Raw genomic sequence first — 25,093 nt, 5'->3', positions numbered from 1 at the left:
GAAGTTAAGGCAAAAAGGGGATCAGAAGCCCTCACTAAACATGGGCAGTCGTTTTGATTCTGATGGAAAAGTGTATTTTACCAGAAAATAATTACTAAAATCAGGGTAAAGGCATCAGAACCTGGACTGAATATATTACACTATTGAATAAGCAGCATCCATTAATTTTCTAGTACTTCAGAAAAAGCAATCACTTTCATGTTGTTTTGCTCTTTATAATCTCTCCTTAAAGTTTTTTTTCTCTTAATACTTTTTCCATTTGTTTCCCAGGATAGGGTTTCTACACTGTAATTGTCAATATAATCTCATTTTTCATTTGTAGATGGAAGCTGTTTGAACAGAGAGCAAAACTGTTTCTTAAATTATGCACAGATCAACAAACTCACAAACCCAAAGGTCAACAAAAGGATTTCTCCTTTGTCCTTCCTCTAATCTCAGTAGTTCTTTCTCTTGCTTGTGTTCCTTTCACCTGTGGGCTTCTATCTCATAGGTTAATTTAAACTTAAAACTAAGCCATGTGAACAATTCTCTCAGCTAGACATGCTAGAATGGATTTGGGCTCCACAAAAATAAAATTCAAGAGGAAAAGAAATTTGGACTTGGAACAAATTCAGTACAAAACAAATGCCTTGAAAAAATATGGGCAGGAAAGCAGATTAAGGCTTTGAGAATTACACAGATCACATGGCTTTAAATATGAATTTTTCCCACTTCAGTGCCTTACTGGAAACAAGAAATACTATTAGGTCCTTGGTGGGTAGATCTATTACAATTTCTAGAGTATTTTTAACACATTTATAGTTATAGATATGCTTATATATGTGAAATTTTTATCTATTTTTTAAAGTTTTCTATACTTTTTTGTTCTATTTGTATGTGTTGATTTCTCACCTCACAAACTCTCTCTTGAACTCACTGAAATGCTTTTTCAAATTTTTTTTCCACCACCAGGTTAATAGGTATGCAATTCACAAGGTCTATACAGTTAACTTCTGTTATTTTTCCATTGAGAAAGAAAGTAATACAAAAAACACCACTCTTAAATGTGTAGCAATATTTTCAGAATGTTCTGACAAATTAATATATTACCTAGAGAGAGAGAGACTTACTGACTGCTGACCTTTTCTTCCGTTTTCACAGCTCCAGAGTCCAACAGCTTAAAAGTAGGCTGGATTAAAATCACACCAGGTCCAATATGGCAAGAGGCTGAGTAGCCCATGGACTATTCCATTTAGACTGGTTTTAATTTTCATGTTTTTACTTATGGTAGTATTTCATAAAATAGTTCATCACATTGATTTTAATGAAAACAGCAGGGATTCTCGTTAAGATATCAGTCTTAATCACAATGCATCAGGAGATAAAATGCTCCTGCACTCTGGGACAGGGCTGCGATGCAAAGGTCCTGAGCATGTTGTCAGAGTCCCCTGTGGGGTGCCTTGTGGTTCAAAGGACCAAGAGGTTGGGGAGAACTCAGTTAACTTATGCCAGCATAGACAACCAGCTTCCTTAGACTTTCATAATGCATTTTCAAAGCAAAACATTTAAGATCCAGGCTTGGAAAACATCCTGTGGTAGCAGCACAAGATCAAAAACCCAGCAGCATAAACTGGAAAGCAGTGTTTCCTCTCAGTGTGCAGGAGAGCAGACGGTAATTCTGCACCTGGCACGGTCAGAAGGGCCATGAATTTTGCATGGCAGGGGAAAATTGCTGTGCGTGTTCACTGCTGACTGCTGTGGGTGCTGACGCAAGCGTGAATAATCCCTGGACTACTTCACAAAATACAAGTGTCTGTGTGGCAGCAAAATGTGTGACCAAGGTTAAGCACACAGGAGCATTCCTTTCCCAGCAATGATGGCACTTGTTCTCAGCGATCTGAAACCCATGGAGCCAGATTTACAAGAGTAAAAACAAGAATCACAAAAAACACTTTGCAACAAAAATACAGCTTTATTTAATTTCAACATTTATATTATTTCTAAAGAAAATATGCTGTGTTATATTGGGCATCTCTTAAACCAGCAAGCACTTCAGGAAATGCCATATTCATGTGTGTGCCTCTGGGGTTAATTATGCTAGTACATAGGATTATCTCTTGAAAGAATATTTGATTGTTATTATTGCCTTGCAACTAGCATACCGAAAGCAATTATTTTTAAAATGGTGCTTTAAATAAGACTGGTGCTGTGGATTCCTTCTCAATATAGAAACAGGCTTCAAAATATGGTTTTTAGCTCTTGATCCTAATTTGGGGCTGCAAAAGAAGGATTTTTGCATGAACACAATTTGTCAAAAATACAGATTAGTAAGATGCATAACACACACTGAGGTCACTTAGTTTTCCTAATTTATACAACCTGATGATCTGGCTAACAAATAGAATTCATAGTTTCACAGAAAAAAACCCCAACCCTAAAGATCTATTCAGTCTCCTCCTTTGTGCTCTAGCTGTGGGAGAAGATGAGAGCTGGCAGACCAAATTTATTTTGTGAGAAGCTTGCCCGTCTTTGCAGCAGCCTGAGGTAAACTGCTTTTAAGACTTAAATTTTCACAGAGCTGTAACTGTTCAAATTCAAACTAAATCTCTCTCCCTGAAATTTAGACCTATTTCTTTTTCTCCTGCTCTCAGGAAAGATGGAAAAGTGACTAATATCCTTTATAATAGTCCATTATGAAGAGACAGAAACTGCTGTGCCTCTCTCTGTCCTTATTTCTTATCTTCTGTGTGAAGACACTGAAGTATTTACATCTTTTCTAAATCTTCCATTTGTTTCCCACATCCTATGCCACGGATTTTGCACTAATAGTGAAAAAAAATGAGTAATTATATTCATCATATTATAAGTATTCCTTTCAACCTCTCCCTGAATGCATCACCTCTTCTACTCAGACTTAGTTTGTCCTCCCCTATAATCCTCATGTTCTCACCTGCAGTATTATTGTCATTCCTTTTCTGTTTGTACCCTTCATATTTCTTTGTATTTTTCTTCAACCAATTGTATCATATTTATTTCAAGCCATTCTTGTAATGTAAGTCAATTTTTTTTAATTAAAATCCTGGCTTCCATGCTGCTTGCAAGTCCTCCCAAGTGAGCATTATTTGTAAATTGGGTAAGCCTATTGTCCATGTCATTGAGAAAGTAATTAATGGCAAAGTTTTATAGTGCTAGAGCTACAAGACAGCATTCTGGAAGTCTGTGAGATGTTGTCCCACTCCGGAAGCAAATAACTCTTCTCAGAGTCCTGCTTTCCAATCAAGTACATATCTATCTTATAGGAGTTTAATTTAGTCCATATCTGCTTTGCTTGCTTATGGCTGTCGTGTGGGACTAAACTGAAGGTACACTGTATAAAACACATCCTTATATCTGCTTTGCTGTCACAGAAGGAAATGAGATCAACTTGATAGGATTTTCTGACGTGTCCCTGTGCAAATAATCTTATCTTCTTACCATTCTCTAGGTGTCTACAAATGTGTTGTTTAATACCTTGTTCCAGTGTCTTGGAAATGCTATTAGGACTGAATTTTCGGTAATTCTTTAGCATTTCCTTTCCTCTTTTGCTTAGATAGAACATTGTGTTTGCCTTTCTCCCGTTTTCTGGGAGCTTACTCATCGTGCTAATCACTAGTGTTTGAGAAATTGCTTAGGTTAAGTATCTTAAGGGTTAATTTCATTAGGCTGTTCTGTCCTGAATATTCCAATTTACCTCAGTATTCCTTCAGGTGTTATTTTCCATTTCTCTCCATGATATTACTCTCAAATTCTTAATAATAATAGAAATAAACTTTTAGTCATAATTAATCTCTTTTCTTGTGAAGACTGAAACAAGGAAAGAGAATAAAAAGGCGTTCAACATTTCAGCCTTTTCAGTATCACCTATTTGCTGACCTTTCTTGCTAAGTAATACATCAAATCAGCTCTCAAGCACAGTATATTATTTGCAACATGGTATTGTTTAACTCTAGCAAGCCACTCATTTAATGGCACTATGTGGTCATGTGCTCAAATATAAAAAAATTCATCTTATTTCCCTAACATCCGTTCACAATCTAATTCCAGACTATACCTCAATTTCTTCCAACTGTTTGATTGCATCCCACTTAGAATTAATTCTATTGTGACTTTATTCTGTCATGCTAAGAATTGGAATTATTCTGCATTGGTAATTATTTATAGAAAATCACTCACTAAACATAACCATCTTATTATCAAAACACTGAATTTTGTACCTAAAACATCCTATCATCTTTTTAAACAAAATGATAAAAATTTGATAAAGTGACACCAAAGTAGTTACATATTCAAATTGTGACTGTAATCAAGTTAGAAAAAATAGTAATACTCACCATATCTAAACAGAACCTCTTTCATTGGAAACCTATAGAAAAATGAAAAAAAAAAAGGTGAAAACAAAGTGAAGAAGAGAATAGAAACTGCGATATGTTATGCAGGAACAGTTGTAAAAACTGATGGACAGCTTCATACAGCAATTTGCTCTTTTTTTTAATCACTGGTTTGCTGCACTCTTAACTTATAACTCTGCTTACTGAACCAGGAATGATTTTTCATGCATTGACATGCTTCAGGAAGTCTTCTGCACACAGCAAACTTCAACAGAGAAACATCACCCTGACAAAGTGCACATCAGAGGACACTTCAGACTCATTGGTTTTCCACTTTCCACTTCTTTTTTGAACCTCATGCTGGGAGGACAGAGCATGTGGCCACCCTTGCATTCACATGACATAGGTGTCACTTTCCTCTGCCTTAGCAAGGATTCTGCCACGGTTTCCTAGAATAGCCTGGCACCCAAACCAAGGAGTAGGATAGACTACAGGGTGGACCAATAACCACCTGGTCTAAAAAGATAGTATTCAACAGTTCAAGATCTCTGTTCCAGGTGGTATTTCAGAGGATGCTAGGGTGACATCTCCATCAGAGATCTGAAAAGCTTGTATGTCCAGGAAGTCTGTGGATGCTCCGAATTTGGAGGGGCAAGAGAGACTGATACGCTAAGGGTATGGCTCCCATTCTGGAGGACTTTGCCAGACTGGAGGAACAGACCAGCAGAAGATTCATGAACAAAGGCAAATACAAAATCCTGCCTGGGGCAGGGGACAAGGAGGGATGGAGGAAGTGATTAACCCATGCAATGGCACAGGCCAGTGATTGACTGACTGCTACTGGCCTGTAGCAGCTCTGCCAAGGAAGACATGAAGTCTAGCTGACACCATGCTGGGTGTGCATCAGTCCAGCCCTGTTGTGATGAAGGATAACCCCATATACACTTGCGTTAATTAGAGCATAGCCAGCAGGTTAAAGGAAATTATTCCCATCTGCTGGGCACTAGTGAGGCTGCATCCGGAATGCAGTTTCCATTTTTGAGCCCTCACAAGAAAAACAGTTTTTTGCTTTGTCAAGCAAGCGGAGGAAACCAATGGACGTCTACCAGGATGGTTGCAAGTGTTTGTTGATTTGATTTCTGGGAAAGATGTGTGACAGATGAGGGGTGGCTACAGACAGCGCTTCTTTAACCTAAAGCGTAGACTAAGGGGTATCTATTTTCCCTTTCCAGTTATTTAAGAAGGGTTTAATGACAACTCAGATTTGCATGATGAAAGAAAACAAGGCAGCAAGTGGGGAAATTTTAATTAGCCATAAGGAAAAATATTTTATATTGTAAGAGTGGTCAAACACTATAGCTAATTTTAATCTGATTCTATGATTCTAATTACTTACGCATTACTTAAATATTGAATAATTTTAAAAAGCCTTCTTCAGCCTACAACTATGTTTTGACTACCTATTCAGAGCAAGTTCTTTTCCTCCAAAACTATTTCTCAGTACTCCTGCCATTCTTTAAATGGGACCAATAACAACAGCTGTTTCTTAATGCCAGGCAGAATTAGATTAAAATTGTACTTTGAATCACATACTGATATTTCAAACTTTATCATTCTTACATTACTACCCTTTCAGAATTTTTAATGTAAACTTATAAAATGAATATATTTACAGTAATTCTTTTTATGCGATCACCCTACAAATAAAATTCTATAAATGTGTATAAGGCTTTTTTCTTGTTAAAGCATGGTGACCTAATATGCCCTTTCAATTTAGTAGGCTATAAATGAAAAATTTTACTTAAAACAAGGAGATATAATTGAAGCTGACTAAAAGTATTGCCCAAATACCTGTCGCAATATAAATTTCCTGTTGTACATATAAAATCTTTAAAAAAAAAATTTAAAACATTGTTTAGATATAAAGTAAATAGAAATTTTATCTGCTGATATTTAAAGTTTTTATTTGAGAATTTAGAAGTGTGCATTGTTTGGACCTGCCTTTCTATTTATAAGACTCAGAAGGCTACAGCTTACTGTTCCCTTTCAGTGGCCCATCCAATTTAGAAGTTAAAGAATTTGTCACAGCTAACACCTGAAAATCTTACTCCTTTAGTAAAAGCAGTAGTTATTCCTACTTTTAATGTTCATTTGCAGGGTCATTAAATTTTCAGCTAAATGAACTGTTATAAGGATATGGAGAGAACTTAGTGTTGCAGTCCTTGGCTTGGTCAAAATAAACTAAGGGCAGTGAGACCACTACTCCAGAGAGGAATGGGCAGCAATGTTCTGCCATACCAGTCAACACCAGCTCTCCACTGTCTGGGGAACAAGGCTGCAAACTTAATCAAGATTGGAAGCAAAAAGTGAATAGTACATCCGTGATGTGACACATGAAGAGCCCATGTTTCTGTCTCCTATGAAAGCATATGGAACAACACGGTCTTTTTCCCCAAAACATTTGGAAAGATCTGTCCCAGCACCAAATGGAAAAAGAAGGTGCTTGCGTAAAGTTGATGTTTGAGCGGGAGTGTTGCCAGTAGAGTTCCCTCCACTTCTGTTAGGTATCTACCACATCCTTGTCCTTGCTTTGACAAGTTGGAATCTTCTTTACAAGTTGAAATCTTCTTTACAAGTTGAAAAGGTATTGAGCAGTATGCACAAGCTGAATCATTACAGAATATTTCAGGGCTCAGTGAGGAGGGCGTTTAACTGGAAGAACACCACTTTGCTGTGATAATGCCATTTAGGTTGGAGCTTTTGTTTAAAGTAAAACCCTTTATATAAATTCTTTAGTACAAGGACACTTTCATAAAATTGGTACATTTTCCTCTTATATGTAGAATCTATCAATGATTAATTGATACTATTGTTGACTTCTGAGCAGGAACACTCCTTAAGTAAATAAAGACTAAGAGCAGTGTATAACAGAACTTTGAACCTTATTGACGTTTTCACAGAATTTCAAATTTCAAAAACTTTTGCTGCTTTGCACAAAAGACAGTCAGTGAAATCCTGTTGCCAGTGAAGTCAATAGAATCAGCTTTTTCTCATGGGATCTTTTTATGAATGTTGACTTTAGAAATGCTATTGATTTCTCAAGTAAATATTGCATATCTTTCATGAATAACAAACAGATAAAAGGGAGTGATGAGTCAGCTGCAGCAAAAGATTACATGGACCTAAAGTAATTGTATTAGTAACTGTAATTTGTCATTTATTAGTAATTGTAATTGTAGACTTGGGATTTTTCAAATTATAGATGAATAAGGGTAATGAGGACATACTTTTAGCCCCTGCACACAGTGGGTTTTTTCAGATTTTAGAGGTACATATGCCCCCTGTTCTCTCTAAAGGTTCTGACTCGGTAAAATTCTGAGAATGGTTATAATACCATTCACACATTACAGCCTGGGCAAACACTAGCTTTACTTGAAAGGAAGACAGTAGGTATCAGAAAGTATTGGCATACTGCTTGGTTAGGTTTCAAACAGTATCCTTCAGACCTCCTCCATTTAACATGCACTGGTTGTAAAGAAGGATTTCACAAGGAGGAGAATGTCACTTATTTATTTTCTTGCTTTCACAAGGATTTCACAGGTCTTAGTGCATGCTGTTACAGAATGACACTAAAATTACACAAATCATAGAATGCTATTCTTCTGAATACAAAGGTAACTCCTTTTTTATTATTATTTTTATTTCCAGTGAATACTTTGCTTTGAGGAAAACAACACTAATTACTAAGGAGAAACTAGCAGCACATTCCCCTCATTTCCTCTCTCGCTCCTTCCTAGAGGTCAAGGAGGTGTTCACCTTTCACAGAGCATCTGCCCATCCATTTGTTTTTTTGAATTGCACGAATCCCACTGACTTTCTCATACTGAGGGAGGAACATTGCAGGAGAAGTTAAGTATGAGCCTACATATAATTTTAGATAAAGAGGGCAGATAATAATTTAGATAATATAGCACAGTGATCTAAGGTTCTTATGATAGCAGTAAGAGTAATATTGGGCTTATGACTTGGCAGATTTTTTTTTGTAATCAGTTCATCATCCAAACAGAATTCACTGATAAAAAAAAGACATTTTAAATTCGGTGGAGATTTGTGGGTTATGTAAACTCATAAGGTGTAAATTTGGTATAAACTGTTCCTAGAGTCAAGATAGGTTCCTAAATACAAAGGAATAATGCAGGTGCCTGAAAGATGTTGTGATTTTAAAAATCATCAACCAAGACCTACCTCGCTTTTTTTAATGCACTGGAAAGGGAGAGCATTATAACATACAATTCTGAAAACCCAACCACATAAAAGAGGAAATTGTGAAAATGTGTTTGTTTTTCAGAGACAGGTCAACAACAACTTATCTCCAAGAAGCCACTACCCTCAGGGCAGCTAAGAAGACTGTCCCAAATATCTTGAGCAGCTTCTAGTTCTGTGTTGCTCTCCTGTCTGTCTCCAAGACAGAATAAATGTTGATTTCCTTCTGGGTATCAGTGCTGTATACTTCCACTTCCAGCAATAGATCTCAAGGGAAACAGATGCCTTTGTTCAGTCCTTCTTGACTGAGAATGAGAAAGGGGGGTCATCTCTAGATGCATTTGTGTCTTCTCTGCCACCCATTAAACATACAAAGAGATCACTCAGCCTTCACGTGGCCAGTGTGGTGTGCCCTGGTCACCTCCTCCTGCTAAAAATGAGATTAAAAACTGGGGAAAATATTAGATCATTTGCTCTGTACAAGTGAGTTGAATAGTTCTATGAAGAACATTTTCTTTGATTTGTAATAGAGGAAACAGTAAATGTGTCATCTCTTGATATCACTTCCTGAGCAGCTTGTGGTGAGCCTAGCACAATTCTTCCTGATGTATCTACATGGACTGGAGTTCACCTGCAGAGTCATAGTTGCAAAATACACATTAGTGACAGGCCCCAGGGAAACAGCACAAATAGTCAGCTTGCTCAGCTGTACAAAATGGTATCTGACACTTTTTTGAACCCTAAAGCATATTATTTGCCTCTAGCTAATGCCATTATAAGTCATCCAGTAAGATGCAATCAAAGGAAAAAGAAAGCATACTGATAACAGCACTTATAAATCTTCTTCTTTCCCATTGACTGTCCTTGGTCCTTATAAATGCAACCACAATTTCATCAGGTATAGTTGTTCTACAGGTCATGGTACAAATTCTCCCACTGTTGTAGTACATTTAAGCTTTTTAATAAATTGGTTGATAGAAATTCTGTTCAAAGTGCTTCTTCAAAAGCGAAGCAAACTTTTAGAAGACAGTTCTATATATTTTACCTGTCTTGGAACAGACCAAGCTGGCCTCTAACCAAAGGAATTTTGCACTTTTGTTGTGTCTGACATTACTATGTCAGTACAAGGTCCTTCACTTTCTGAACTGATCTTAATAATGCATCAGTTGAATTATGTGTCTTGTCTCTTAGAGAATTCTCTTTGAAAATATCTGTCTTTCCATTAGATCTGCAAAATTCTCCCTCAATGTGCAAACTGTAAAGCAGAAAGATGAGAGACAAGGATCTAGCTGTTTGCCTCCCTCTATCTTATTTTCAAATACAGGAAAATCATCTGCATCATCAGAGGCTGTAGATATATACATGCACACTTATACAAATACACAAATATACATACATGTGTATATATACACGTTTTAGAGTTCCTGGTGTATTGCAAATCTGCTTAATCTCAAAACAAATTTACCCTCAGAACTATGCAGTCCCTCTCACTGCCTTCTAATGATAGATCATTACTTCAGTAATATTTCAGAAACTTTACAGCAGAGATGGAAAAAAAACAATCTATCTCAGAAGATCTGCCAGGTATTTGTGGTCTAACTTCACTTTGTGAGGGCATTTTGGGTCTTTCTTTGAATAGTTCCACAGCAGACACAGTTCCACAGTAACACCTGCTTTTGAGAGAATCAAGAAGTGGCTCCTGGGAGGCAGAGGAAACGGGATCGATGGTGTAGAAACAAGCAGGAATGTCAAAGGCAAGGAAGGAAGGAGGAGATTTGGAAGGCTGTGATGGAGATTCAAACAAAAAGATATATGAAATAGCTCTAAGTCTCTGACACCCTGCACAGGGAGCCCAGGGATGCCCATGAGAATAAGAGGCTACGGTTGTGCCTGTATACTCCTGGTGCAGAACAGCAGTCTGTTGATCAACCCAACAAGTGAGATATCAACCTCTTGTCATTTTTATCTTTTTTCCCCTTATTTTTTAAGTGGAAACTGAGAGAAACTGTGAAGATATATTGATATGTTTTCAACAAACTCAGAATTCAGGCAAATCCTCCACTTCCAAAATGTGAAGGGCTTGACCCCAAAACTCCCACAATATTTTTCAGAACTAAAAATAATTTACTCATTGGTAGAAATTATTGGCAAACATCCATTTCATTTATTTAAATTATCATGTTGCTGCTTTTAGACAAACTAGAATCTAATTTTAATATAATAAATTAAAAATAAACTGTTTATAAATATGTAATTATCATTCCTATCTGTATTTCTAAATTCATTAAAAAACTAGAGAAAGAATTGTGAGCATGCACCTGGTAAAAGAGGTCTCAGTAGTAAAAAATTAATTCTTGTGTTATAAACATTCTCATGCTGCTATTATTGGTAGTAAGTTATGCCTTCTTAGATGAATTTCTAAAATAGTATTGAAAACGTCCTGTAATGCATGATGTTCTATGACATTTCAAAGCCAGAGTAAAGAATATGATAGTTAATTGAATTACATGTTTATTCCAACATTGAGGCTATAATTCAGCTTCATGCTCATAACCTTGTTGGAAAAAGAGGACTTGCCAGTGCCTGCTGAACCTTTTTAATTTTCTGTATGCTCTGTCTCAAGAGAAAATTGATAATGACTAATAGATTGCTTCTGCTCTCACTGTCTAGGGTGGTAACCACTATGGTCCTAAAGTTTAGTTATATAAATATAGTCAGGAATTGGCCACTGAATTTAGACTTCAAGAAAATTTTTATCCTTCTTCAAAGTCAAATAAAATTGGCACTGAATTTTGATACTGGACAAACTTGAACTACATTTGATGTTTTCTTGACTGTCTTTTGTGAAATTCTCAATAACTAATTATCCTAAGTGCTTCTGGTACCTGTTGTAGTATTTGGGATTTAAAACAGGAGCTATATTAGTGACTGAAAACAGTGGAAGGTGTTATTTAAATATGGCTGCATAATTTAACAAAGAGCATAATTTAACCATTCCCACTTTCTAACATCCCAACAGCACATACCAGGAACCTGGAGCATAAATGTTAGTGTTATTTCAAATTCACATAAGCAATACAGGCAGCAAAACAACTCTCGATTTTTTTCTTCACTGACCATTGAGAACAAATAATGTTTATGTGGTCTCTGCATTGGATTAAAGCAGGTTTGGAAGCTCAGCACATTTTTACTGATCAACTCTATATGAGCTATGCAAATAAAAGATAAAGCTAGCATGCAGATGCTTAAACCCATTAAATGTCAACTGATTACCTCCTTGGAGATGAGTGTCTCATTTTCTGGAATAGGCACCATGGGATGACTGGGCTGCCGAGCCAAGATGTCACAGGTTGGAGAGAACATGAGGTTAAAAACAGGAAAAAAGAATTCATTAGTAGTTCAATTTCTATATAAATATCACTAAAATTTAAAATTAAAGCAAATACCCTCAGACATACAAAGGATAGCAAGGCAATGAGATCTAATTTGTGTTCAGCCGACTCTACTACTCCTTGTCTGTATGAAAATCTATTTCAAGTTATGGTCTGTTTTCTGTTATATTATATTCCCATAATTAAAAGGTTGGGGAAGGGATAAATCCCTTTTGAATTTCAAAGAGGCATCTCAAGTAAAAATCACAGCAAGAGCACCAATTTATGATACATTTAGTATTAGATAATGCACATAAAGTTATTTAAAACTGCAACCATATTTCTGTCACTTTGAATATCTGTCTTCTCGTATCTCCTCCAAAAGAGCTTTCCTTTCATATGTCTATGAAATTTCATAGACATCAATCATACAAACATTTCACTAAAAAATGCTGTGTAACAGTAATTAGTATGTGCAGAAAACTGGTTTCAATCTTGGTAACTTTCCAGTGGTTTGAATATTATATATCTTGCATTTGAGTAATAAAGTTTGATGGCTGTGACTCAAGTGAAGAACCATACCAACTTCAACGAGATTTTAATTAGAATGCAGGTAAATAGATCAGCTGGAGCCTATAAAGCCAAGGTTAAGATCATAAGCTTGTGACATTTTATTATAGGCTGACACAGAGACATCATCTTTAAAGAAAAGGTTGCTGAAAGTTCTGGGATTTGGGTATTTTAGGATTCTCCAAAAACAAGATTGGAAGAAGCCTGCTATTTTCAGTGTATCAAAGGCATTAATTTGTTTTGGCATTTAGATCAAATATTGAATCAAAAAATTATCTGTTGCTTAAAAATATTGCTCTTCTAAGAAAATTGATTTTTACACTGTGCTTTTTGAGAAGCAAAACTATCTGCTAGACTGGCCCTGTACACAAAGAAATATACAGAAGTGGAATACGTTCTAATTTTCTGCAATTACTTTATGGATGTGCTATGTATTTCTCTCTTCCTTTGTAAATTTGCCCTGATTCCTTTCCAGGGAAGAAGGAATCTACTTTAGCAACAACAGAAGTTTTGAACCATTTAACTTCTTTTTTTTTGTGATTATTATTCCCAAAAATGAAAAGGCAAGGGAATAACTTTAGGCAACAGATTTATTTATTTATTCAATATATTTCTACGAAGGAATAAATTTAGGCAAAAGAGGGGTAAGGAAGGGATAAGGTGCCTAGACTCTCTCAGTGGCAACATCCCTCCCTCTGATGCTCACGTGGCTCCCAATGTCAACCAGGCAGCTGCCAAGGCATCCCCCAGACCTCACACCAGCCCCCGCTGCAGCACACACAGGAGGTGTTGGATGGTCTGCATGGGAGACAGAACTCCTGTTTCCAAATCAAACGTCCCATGATTACCAAGGCTGGGCAATCCTTGATGATACACAGGTACAGAGTTCTAGCAACACCTGTCGTATCTTGGCAAGTGTATTCTAGTGAAATAAACCCCACAGTTGAGATAGTCATTGCTTTATCAGAATGTGGCCCGTCTGTATCCCAGCCAAAGTTTGGAGGGTCAACCACAAAGAGAAGGAGGAAAGTATTGTTCATATTCTCTTCACTTTCTGATGTACAGCTAAGCCCTCTGAGAAGAATTGTCCACTACTCACAAGAAAGAAAAGTTCCCTAGCCAGGCAGTGATCTGAGAATGAAGCAGCTCTTTTTCTCAAATTGCACAGAGAGCAAATAAATGAAAAATGCACTTCTATTGTGTTGTCTCATCCTGGCCTTTCTTGCCAAGTATCCATTGCCTGTCCTGTTAACCTGAAATGCCCCTCTGAGTCATGATTATGCCTTACCCTTTTTCTTCAATATGAGGTCTCATGTCCCTCCTTAGACCAGACAAAATTACCTTTTTTGGTCCAAGAAATATATTTGCTTCCCTTATTTTGATAGCACCCTCTTTTCAAACTAAAGAGACAAACTGTGTGACAGTCTCCACAGAGAGAAAAATTATTTATATTTTCTGAGCAGACATGTAATATTGATTATTTTGGGGAGGTTTAATTGAAAGAAGGTAAGGAATTCACTAATTAATAATGAAGAAAAACAGTTAGTTAACAATATACAGTTCTCTCTGTTTCCACAAGGCTTCTCTGACCTAAAACCCTTGAAGTTATCGTAGAAGAGTCTATACATTCTACTTGTCAGATGAGTCTAGACTTAAGGAATTCACATATGGCTCATTTATAAGGAACTTTAAGCAGTACTTTAGTGAATAAGGAACATATAAGCCTAGTGTTGAACTCTTTTTCTGCTGAAATAACATTTAGTCTTGCAGGTCCCTGAAAGGAAGGTGTTGGGTTCTTCCCTGGAATCATACAATTCCACCTCTGCCAGCTGCAAAGGAAACAAATGCCTTGGCTGGGTGACTTCATCCTAAAGAACTGGAGGCCAATTATCTGTGTTATTTCCATCAAGTGTCAGTGCAAACCAAAATGTGTCTGTCTTGCTGTAGAAAATGTCCCATACTGTCCTGAGTTTAACCAAGAGGCTATAGAGTCTTATTCTTTCCTTTCTGAGTTTTCCTTAAAACTGTGATTTTTGGTGTTCTTGAATGCACACTACACAGACAACTTAAAAGTACCAGAACATGAAGTAGGCAGAATGAGGCTGGATTAGCCCTTTCATAACTAGACACTGTGTGCCTACCACCCCTCAGAGTCATATAGGAATGTGCTTGTGTCTACCAGATCTGGGGTGTGAATGCAACTAGGATCTTTGTGCTTTTTATCGGTGTGTAGTCTCAGTGAGACCTCATCAAACTCTGTCAGCGGCATTCTTTCATCTTCAGGTCAAAGCAGCTGGCAAGAAGCCCTACCTCCTATGCAAATGCGAAAAGATCGTGTCTGTTGATGATGGGAGATGAATATTTCTTTTATAATTTCTACTCGTTTCCTTTGACAAAGTTACAAAATTCTGCATTACTCTTACAAGATTAATCAATAATATCTGACTTTTCCAGATGTTACTCAGATTTCTCATAATGTGACATTTTTTCTTTATATTTTCTAAGAACAATGGAAGAACAAACTAGACAAATCTGCATTTGTGCCTCCAAAATTATACTGAGGAGAGCAGAGAATCTTTACAATATGTAAGTATTAGCAGCATGTAACTTCAAAGAGAAATTATATACCTGCCCAAAATAACTTCTTACAGACTTAGACAAGGCTTGGAAAGAGGTGGTTATATAATATCTTCATTAGACCTTTGCTCATTTAGTTCTGTAATCAGCAAGACATGTTTGCCTTTAAAAGGTCAGTTCATCTTTATTGTGCTATGAATCACAGCTGCCTCTGAACTAATATAAAGCTTTCTGAATTGTTCTCAGTGTAAGACATTTTTCATAAATCTAAGTTGCTCTCTGGAGGCTCTGCAACCTTTGCTAATTGAGGCACCAGTTTAAAACTGGAACCAGTGAGAGAACATACATAAGAAATAAGAGTATTTCAACTATAGTTGCCAGAGAACATTCACATTTACACTACTCTGTCAAGTCTTTAATCACCTTTGAAAATAAATTAGGTACTCTAGACCCTAATTAAACATAGACACATGCTTTCACAATAGGGAAAAATGACTGATTTCTCAAAGACTAAAAACATTTATTTAAACACACAAAACAAACAAACATTTTTATAAAACTGTTTTACGTCTCTCCACTTTATCTGAGTGATAATGAACATTAAATACTCGGTACCAATAAATGATAAAACACCCACAGCAGCAGAACAAGGACTACTTTCAACTAAGGGGAAAGAAAATAATATAATGTAAACGGGCAATTTATGATTATAATGCCTCTAGTCTCTTTGAAATGATACAGTATAAAATCTATTTCAAAGTTTCAGTTGTTAAGCACTGAATTCTTTTGCATCTTGTACCTCTATGGAAACAAAAAGTAAAGTAGAAATAGTGATCACAATACAGATTTACAAAGTGCCTTCAGACTTATGCAGTAAAACATCGTGACAGACTTGCAAATCCTTCTTATACACTACTGTAGCTGTGCATTTTTATTTTGAAGATTTCAAAACTCTTTCCAGGTACTGATAAATACCTGCAAAAAAGAAACAACTCACACAAACATGGTTTCCTGACAGGTTCCTACCACACACAGGCCTGAAGGACACCAGACTGTGGTGAGACTGAGAGATTTGAATCTAAATAGAATTAATCATAGAGCCATAGAAAGGTTTGGGCTGGAAGGGACCTTAAAAATCACCTAACCCCAACCCCTTTGCCATGGGCAGAAGCACCTTGCTTGCTCAAATCCCCAGCCAGCTTGGCCTTGGACACTTCCAGGGATGGGGCAACCACAGCTTCTCTGGACAACCCAATACCAGAGAATGCTAGAGGCTGGAAGAGTTACAGGGCTTTGCAGCAAGGATTCCTTATCTGTAAGCGGAGTGGGAGGGAGATGCATGCAAGCCGAGCAGTGCAGTTTTCCTTGGGCTGCTTTTTCCCAGACCAAGTTTAACTTCACATGCAGGACCAGTCTGTGATGGATTTGACTGAGTATTTTCTGCCAAAATTATTTTTCAATGAAAAATACTAGCAAAAAAAAAAAAAGAAGCTTTCTGCATAATATTCATAATATTTTGATTTCTCTTGCAAATTTTTGCTAGTAATTTAGAAAATTAAAATGAAGTATTCAATTGCAAGAAAACCCATCTGTAACTAGAATATTGTGTTGTCTGTCTTGGATGTCACATTTTGGATCACTTCCATAAAATATTAAAATGCATTTCACTATCCACTTTGTGGCAATCATGTTAAGAACCTCTGTTTTCTGCTGTGGGCTAATGAAGTGCTGCAGTTCCTTGCAGGGCTAATTTCACTATTGGGGATTACGGGAGCTAGTGGCCAGCAAGGATTTCAGACCCATAGTGAAGACTTGAGGCATGAGAACCACAACCTACACATTCACAGGGTAAGGTAGCAGAGACAAATCTCTTCTAATCACATGGATTAGAACTATTTGCTTTGAGATAGTTCATGTAACCCAAAGGATGCATATTGGTTTCTGGAGTATTTAAATGTTTTCAAAATTTAATGTGTATTGGACAGAAAATGTCATAATTTCCAACTACACAAGTATTTGAAATTTCCTTCAACATATTGACTGTAAACTATTTATGGACTCATGGAAATTGAGTAATTGCTTAGAATTGATGATACTTCCTGGCCCAAGGAAAGAGCTCATTTCTCATTGAATGAAAACACCCAAAGAACTCTAACTGCTTTCCAGGTGACACTGTGAAATGAACTAGATTTAATTTTCAGAGCTGACTTTCCCCCACATATTTTCTTACCAAATTACCTGCAAAACTGAAAAAGCCCAGTTTCCTGAGCAAGCTTCTGATGCAAGAGCGATCTTTTACCTTAGCTACTTTAAATCCAAACCAGAAACTTTGAATGAATCTTCAAGAGTGCACATCTGTAATTGCCACCTATTATATAAAAATTTGCATTCAGATCATATTCTGCCCATAATATAACTACTAAAACTATAGCTAGTATTTAACTGAGAAAAAGAGAAAGCTAGTTCACAACACCTCTGTCAATCAGTAAATTCTGATTTCTTGAATTCAAGCTCTGAGTACATTCTTGGAATTTCACCAGAACTAGTTCTATTTTATGCTTTTATCTAACATAATTAAAACTGGAGTGAATTAAGACCATATTTCAGAGTATACATTACACAAACACTTGCAATAAAAGTTCAGTGAACTCTAATTTGCTCTTTAAATTATAAAGTTTCCAAAGGTCTATCAGTTAACTGTTTACTTTTTCTTGATACCTGAGTAGTGTTTTTAAAAATCTAAAAAAGCAGTGGGAAATTGCATAGAAACACCTGTGTTTCGTGAGCCCTAAGATACAAATTTCTATATAGATCTAGGTGTTTGGGGATAGTTTCCATCAATTATGATTTTCTTTTTTTCTTCAGGCCTTGCTTTTTTACTATATTCAGTAAAAAGTGTACAAGTATAAGTTTTGTTTCTCACACAGGTTTCACACACGCCAAATCTTGTTTGATATTCTTCACTCATTTACATATTTCTGCTAATGCTGTTAATAACAGCCTTTACCTCTGGGTTGCTTCTGTTCTCAGAAGCAAGTTGCTAGTCAGGGCCAGAATTTCTATTATATTTGGGAATGTTTATTGTATAAAAAATGTCTGACTGAAATCCACTATGCAGAAGACTAGATGCCATCACCCCTGAAAGCCAGATATAAGGATGAACTCAAATTTTTATTATGTAGACACTTATTTGGTACTTAAGACTGGTTTAATCTGTCCCAGCAGAGACAGCCTGTATAAAAGTAATGGCAGAAAGAAACACAGGTGGCAGTAACTGTGTTTCAAGAGGAAACTTGGACACTCCTGGGTGTGTTCACTGGGAAGAACATTTTGGTTTCTACGCATAAAAGTGCCTGCTGGAGCTTGAACCCATGCGTTGTGCATGTTTTCTAAATGAACAGAAGCGCACCAAAGAAATGCCAGGGTCCTACCATCAACAGCTTCTCCTACTGGAAATAGGACAGAAAGGCTCTCAAACTTGTCTAACTACCCAGGCCAAAAGCAGTGACACAGTAATCAATTCCTTTCTCTTTCTTTGGAAGAGCTGTCTCCAGAGAAATGGGTAGCAGAATTCATTACAGGTGGTGCCAGACTTAGGACACCTCCATGTTAAGTGCATGTTCCTGGGTCTCCTGTTGAGCCTAAGATACCTTCAAGCTCTATTGCTAATTCAATGGATTTGAAGAAAGCAACTGATTCTTTTTAGAAAATTATGATCTTTCTAAAAAGTGCTTCAAGAGAAACGCCTTTCTTTACAGATGAGCTGAGCAGGAACTCTACACATATTTTCTGAAGGCATTATCAAACTAAGTCAAACATGATAGAAATGTCATCTAAACATTTTATCATTAAAATAAATCATTAAGCCAAAGAAATGCCATAAAATAATATACAAAGAAGACACAGCAATATTAAGCATTAGTATTTTCCCAACAGGGAGGTCCAATTTGTAGCACAGCACTAATGAACTGAGTTGTTTACCTCTGATATCTTTTTCTACACCAAAGCAATTTTTCTGGATCACAGATAGTGGATTGATCAACCGCAATACACCTACACAAGTGCAACATTTAAATATCAAAGTTCAAAAGCGAAAAAGAAACTGTCTTCTAGAAAATAAAAGCTTCTGGGATGATGTCTCGGAGAAAAGTGCTTTTCCATGGCAACCTTGAAAGGCTGCTGTATTCACAGAATGTCAATTCCCACTATGTTACTATTAATCAAATACAAACTCCAATGAGTAGGAGATTGGATGATGAAGTAAACACCATTGATTTCATTTAAAAAATAATAAAGATTCCCTTTAAATATTCTGCTTACCTCTGAGCCTGGAGACCTGAAAGTGATTATGAAAAGTTGACACTTTCAGCATGACTACATTTAGTGATTTCAAGAAAATTCCATTTAGGCCCAGGGAAAAAAATTAAATTGGCTTGAGCACAAAGTTGGACACTAAAGAGAACTTGTCCTCTGCTACTGTTGTAAGTAATGCCTGACCTGGCAGAAACAGTAATTTTCTCACACCTCTTGCAAAAAGGCAGTTCCCTCCAATCCATTTTCAAAGGCTATGCTGCTAAATATTTAACAAACAGGGAGATTTTCACAGGAGTGCTCATAAATCGTGTATTCAGCCCTTGCTGACAGAAAGAAAAGGCAGTTTGAAACTCACTAGGGACTTAGAAGCTGAGGGAGATACACCCACTCATTTCTTGCCTCTTTGCTTGGGCAAGTCACTCCTTTCTCCTTCAGAATGACAGCTGGTTTTCTAAAATCTAGTGGTCTCTGCCCTGACAGATATTTACATCGACCGTGCCTCCTGTAAATCATAGAATCTTAGAACAGCACAGATTGGAAGGGCCCAGCCTTTGTGGGAAAGAGAGCCTGGGTGAGGTTACCTAGCACCCTGTCCAAACACATCTAGAACCCCTAGAACACATGTGGTGGGGACTCTACCACATCCCTAGGGAGCTTGTTCCAGTGACTGGTCCCTCTCACTATAAAAAAATCTTTTGTATAACAAGATGAAACCTCTCCTACTGCTAGTTGAACCTATTGTCCCTTGTCTTCTCCATGTGGCTCCATGAGAAGAGAAAGCCTCTGTCTTCTCTATAACTATTTTTTAATACTGGGATCTTGTGAGGAGGTCCTTCCTGAGCATTCTCTTCTCCAGGAAGAAAAGACTTCTTCAGTCTTTCCTCATAGGATAGGTTCTCCTTCTCAGCCCTTTGATCATATTTGTGGCCGTTCTTTGGACTCTCACCAGCCTGTCTGCATCTTTTTTGAACTGTGGAGACCAGAACTGGACACAGTATCCCAGGTGCAGGGTTGTGCTCTTCCACCCTACACAGTTCCCCCTTAAAGGCTAGAGGGATTCCCATCAGAAGAATGCTTTGGAGTAAACCACAGAGCTACATGTTTCCTCAGGCTCTCCATCACTGCAATACTTGTATATAACTCCTTTTTCTTGAGTTGTTTTGTTGCAATCCAAAGGAAAAGGAGCTTTCTTAATAATAAAACTTTTAATTCATGTAATTATTCAAGTCCAAGGAGTTTAAATAAGAGCAGCAGCACCTGGTGGCTGGGCAATAGAGTGGGGAAGGAGAGGACAAGAGAGATAACAAGGCAAGTAGGCACAGAATCAGCTCACTTAAATGGGCAACATTTTTACTTCAGAAGCAGCCTGTCCACAGACTGAGGAAAGAGACACAACATCTTGGTTCCCACTGCCTCCTCCTATCAAAGCTTAAAACCACATAGTGAAATTTTTTGGGACACAGGTTATGGATTTCATCAATTTGAACAGTATTAATCCACAAAAATTGCCAGGTCTATCTTTCAGCTTCATCTGTGTAATTTTATCATCTATAGAGATTCAGGTACTTCAAAAAAACCAATCTGGCACCAAGTCAAGCCCACCTAAACAACACCACAGTGCCCTTCCATTAAGCATTTCAGATCAAGACAGCTGATATTATCTTAGATCTCGAGGCAACAAATGAAATGATCCTGGTTTTTAGGACCTCACCATATCCAGTCTCCCTAATATAAGACACAGGTGATCATTTTGGTTGTTTCCATTTCCCTTTTCTGAGGGAACCCTTGTTTAAGGTATTTTTTTAACAAAAGTGCAGGTGGAGAATACCTTCATTCACTGTGACCTCCTGCCCCTTTTCAATACTGTATTTGTAACGTACTAAGAATGGTTGTAAGAATTTATAGGAGCAGGTTTTGCCCTCTAGTGGAAGGTGAAGCAAACACAACATATAATTAGAAACATTCATAGATTGACCATGTGGACACTGACCACGTGTTTACTGGGTGGCTGGAGAGCCAGCAAGTGAGCCACTGCATATTATTCCTTATCCTAAGGGGTGAGAAGTGGAGAGGGGAAAGTCCAGGGAATTTACAGAGAAAATAGTCCAGGTTTAGTAGAGAACAGAAAGAAATTCCCATGCTGTCAGGATGTTGTTCACAGAATTGGTCTAACTCTTTGAAATTTCAACACCTTTTACTGTATCTGCTGTGCTGTGTTTTCTGCTACTGCAAGTATTTATGACAATAAATTAAATAATTTCTTTTTAAAAACATTAATATTAATATCTCAGACTTTAGTTGGGTGGTACAGGAAATAACAGGCAGATATTGTAAGCAATTTTATCAGCATATACTGATTCAAATGTTAAATACTGATCATGTAAACAAAATCAAAATTAGTCTTCCTTTGATTATCAAAGAAAGTTAATATTATAGACCAAAACAGAAGCATTTAAAATTCTAACTGACGAATATTTGCTTTTGGGGTAAAAAAAACTCAGTTTGTATTAAAATAGCCCAGTATTGCCATCTGATTATTCTGTTTCCCAAAAAACAGCTGACATGATATACCAAAAAAGTACAGTCTTAATTATCTTCAGACACCTTTTTCCTGATTTATTCACTTTTCTATTCAAATTTCTGAGTTTTTAGCATTGTTTTCATTAGCAACAGAAAATATGTATTTTCAGTATTTAAAAAATTGCTTTAGTGGTCCTATGAACTATTTGTTTGTTCATGTGAATGCTTTCAATGAATAAGGAAACTTGTCAAAAATATTTAATTGTAAAATCTTTTCTGCCTAAATAAACATGTCAGCCCAGTTCAGTAAACATTTAAACAGAATTTTTGTTCTGTTTAAACCAGTCTCTCAGATGTGAAAAAGTGCTTTTGCTCAGGATGTCTCAAAGACAGAATGGAAGGTTGATTTTAGTTTTAGTTCTAGTTCATCCTCATAAGTAGGTAAAATGGTAAATTCTATAAAACCCACAGGATGGAGGAGCCGGTATCAAACACTATTAACATTGCCTATTAACATAAATTATGCTTCTATTATGGGGAGAGAAAGACATTTCCAGGTATTTCTTTGGAGTCTGACAGCTGATCAACATGTATTCTCTGCAGAGATGATACATTTTTCCAAATGACTTGACTCCCTGTCAAGTCTTGACTTTCTAGTCTCGACTCCCTGTCAAGTGTGCCCGTAACTAGTGACACGTATTTCACCCTGGTACTTCCCCTGAAGAGGAAACCATGACATAGCCTAAAGAAACAGCACATAATGCCTATGTTTTAACCTCTTGCATCCCAAAAAAAGCATGCTGTACATCTGAGTCCAATGATCTCTCCTGGCAACAAGGTTTGATCACTTACAGCCAGATTCTGTGATAGAAAAAGAGGATATGGAATGGATGCTTATGAATTTCCACAACTGATGCAGGGGCTGTCTTGTAAATGTAAATACCTTGTGCTAGCTGCTCTTCAAAAAGACTTCAGTTAAGGCATAGGACACAATTTTCACTTTACAAAGCTCATTAGACAGCCCTGTTACCCACACACCTGGGACTACAGTGATTTTTGTCTAACTTCTCCAATGCTGTCTCAAAGAAGACAAAAATTTCAGCAATAACAGCATTCGCTTTGTACTGGCAAGAGACAACTGTTTGTCAGGATGACAGAGCCACTGGAAAAGTCTGTATTTCTCTCAGGTTAGCCTCCCTTCACTCAATCACCAAGAAAAAAAGAAATACCCCCCTACTTTAGTGTGGGTAAGTGTTAAAATTAATCTGAGCATGAGGGACGAAATAGATTATTCCTGCTTTAAAGAGGAAATAGTTTGAATGAAGAGTGGCCTGTCCTAGCTAGTCTAGAGGAAGCAAGACCCAACACGAGCTGTGTCAAGGAAAGGAAAAGCTGTAATATCTCCAGGGAAGTTGGACACACAGGCTCATCTGAGATACATCTCCCACAGCACTTACCAGCACTGAATCCTAATGACTCAGCTGAATTCTGCCTAGAATTAAAAGGATAACAGCCTACAAAGCTCTTGAATCACACCACACTTAATGCTCACTTTATCGTACAAAGAGTTGTGTCTGTAAGGGCTATAAGGATTCTCATGAGCATCACACATGATGGAAGACAAGTAGCTGAAAGGTCCAGGGTTTGGACAGTCAGTGAGGGAGATGGATGGAGGACACAAAGGGGACTTAGTTGGAGGGATCAGTTTAGTTGGATACAGACGGTGTAGGAGAGCAATCTTTTATGAAAGAAAAAGTAAACAAAAACAGATTAATGGGTGCAAAAAAAAGTAGTTTGGGCAAAAAGCAAAGTGCTTGTCTTGCACCTTTTTATGTTTCATAGGACTAGATGGTTAATCAGGAAAGGTACTCAATTTTCATGCCAATACAACTGATCTACACTAAACATTTTCATTGGCATGAAAGTGCACACACAAAAACCTGCAGTAGATGTCCCATTAAACAAGTTATACTGGGGTCCAGTGCATCTCCCTCCTGCAGCTCAACTGGTGCTCAAGTGACAGAAAAGGAAATCCCTGAAGGATCCTGTGCTAGGATAAAATGGTCATGTTGGGGGGATTTAATGAGGCAGTGCGTTGGGAACAAAACCAATGTAAAAACAGTGTCTGAGAGGTACAAAAGAAGGCTGTATCTGTGTATGAGCAGGAGCATTCCAGCGTTTTCAACAAGACTTTTGAGACACTTAAGAGTTAAACCAGTGAAGGTGCATACACAGTATTTTTTGCTGTTCTAAGTTGTCGGTAGTTAATAGTGTTTCTGGTTAAGAAAACCCAATATGTGTGCTCTTTTTGCTCTTTTTAAAAGGATAAAATCCTTTTTCAAAAGATTTGGGGTAGGAGTCAAGGAGGCAGGTTTTGGCAGACATCTTGCACTTAGGTTTTGTCAAGGCTGTTGCCACAATACATCCTGGATTCTCACCCAGTTGGCTGGCTGTCTAGACCAGAAACTCCCCTGTGCTGTGCCTTTGAGCTCAAGAACCAGAAAATTTGTGACAAGAGCTGTGATTAGTTCCAGCAGAAGCTAATGCATCGCCCACCAAAAGAGTGAGCATGAGCAAACAACGGATCAGAGCTTGGCAGCGGCGCAGCCACTTCACACCAGCCTTGCCTCCTGCCGTGCCTCTTCAAAGGCACCAGTCCTGCTTCTGTTAATGATAAACCTTGGCAAACAGGTTGCACAAGTTCACACCAAGTGTAGCTAATATCTCTTTAGTTCATCCTGATCTTTCTCCTTCCCTTGCCCAAAGTAATTTCTTTTTTAAAGGGCAAAGGGGTCTGTGAACATTTTTGCTAATAAGTATTTTCAAGCACACAAATTCTCTAACATTCATTATGAGTCATTTCACATAATTATGTAACAAAATGTCTAATCTTCCTCCAAAAAATATCTTGTTCCCCCAATTTCAAATTAAAATCTTCATAAAGCTGTCATGTCAGCACTGCTCAGGAGTTATATCCACTTCCAGTGTATTTCATGGTTCTTTTTTGAATGAAGTGGAACATACTTACAAAATTCCTGGAATGTTACTGAAATGTACTAAGAGGAAAAAAATTCTTTCTCATGATGGGAAAAATACAGGCATCTAAAGGCATCTAAAGGCATCTAAAAATGT

General features: G+C 37.3%; 1 protein-coding gene across 5 annotated transcripts in view; it reads right to left on the bottom strand.

Annotated features, from left to right (window-relative positions):
- Positions 1–1,931: 1,931 nt before the first annotated feature.
- Positions 1,932–25,093, bottom strand: part of LOC121659170 (muscular LMNA interacting protein) — a 105,967-nt gene continuing 82,805 nt past the window's right edge. For all 5 annotated transcript variants that reach the window (XM_042017040.1, XM_042017039.1, XM_042017038.1 and 2 more), the window contains 3 exons: positions 11,883–11,936; positions 4,350–4,381; positions 1,932–2,255 (listed from right to left, as the gene is read on the bottom strand). In XM_042017040.1, the coding sequence (XP_041872974.1) occupies positions 4,355–4,381; positions 11,883–11,936 (81 nt within the window). In that variant the 3' untranslated portion in view covers positions 1,932–2,255; positions 4,350–4,354. The remainder of the gene's footprint in view (positions 2,256–4,349; positions 4,382–11,882; positions 11,937–25,093) is intronic.

Source organism: Corvus kubaryi, unplaced genomic scaffold (genome assembly GCF_017639235.1).
Source record: "Corvus kubaryi isolate FWS band 111438036 unplaced genomic scaffold, C.kubaryi_AGA036_p1.0 split3-73, whole genome shotgun sequence".
NCBI lineage: Eukaryota > Metazoa > Chordata > Aves > Passeriformes > Corvidae > Corvus > Corvus kubaryi.
This window is presented reverse-complemented; position numbering and strand designations above follow the sequence as displayed.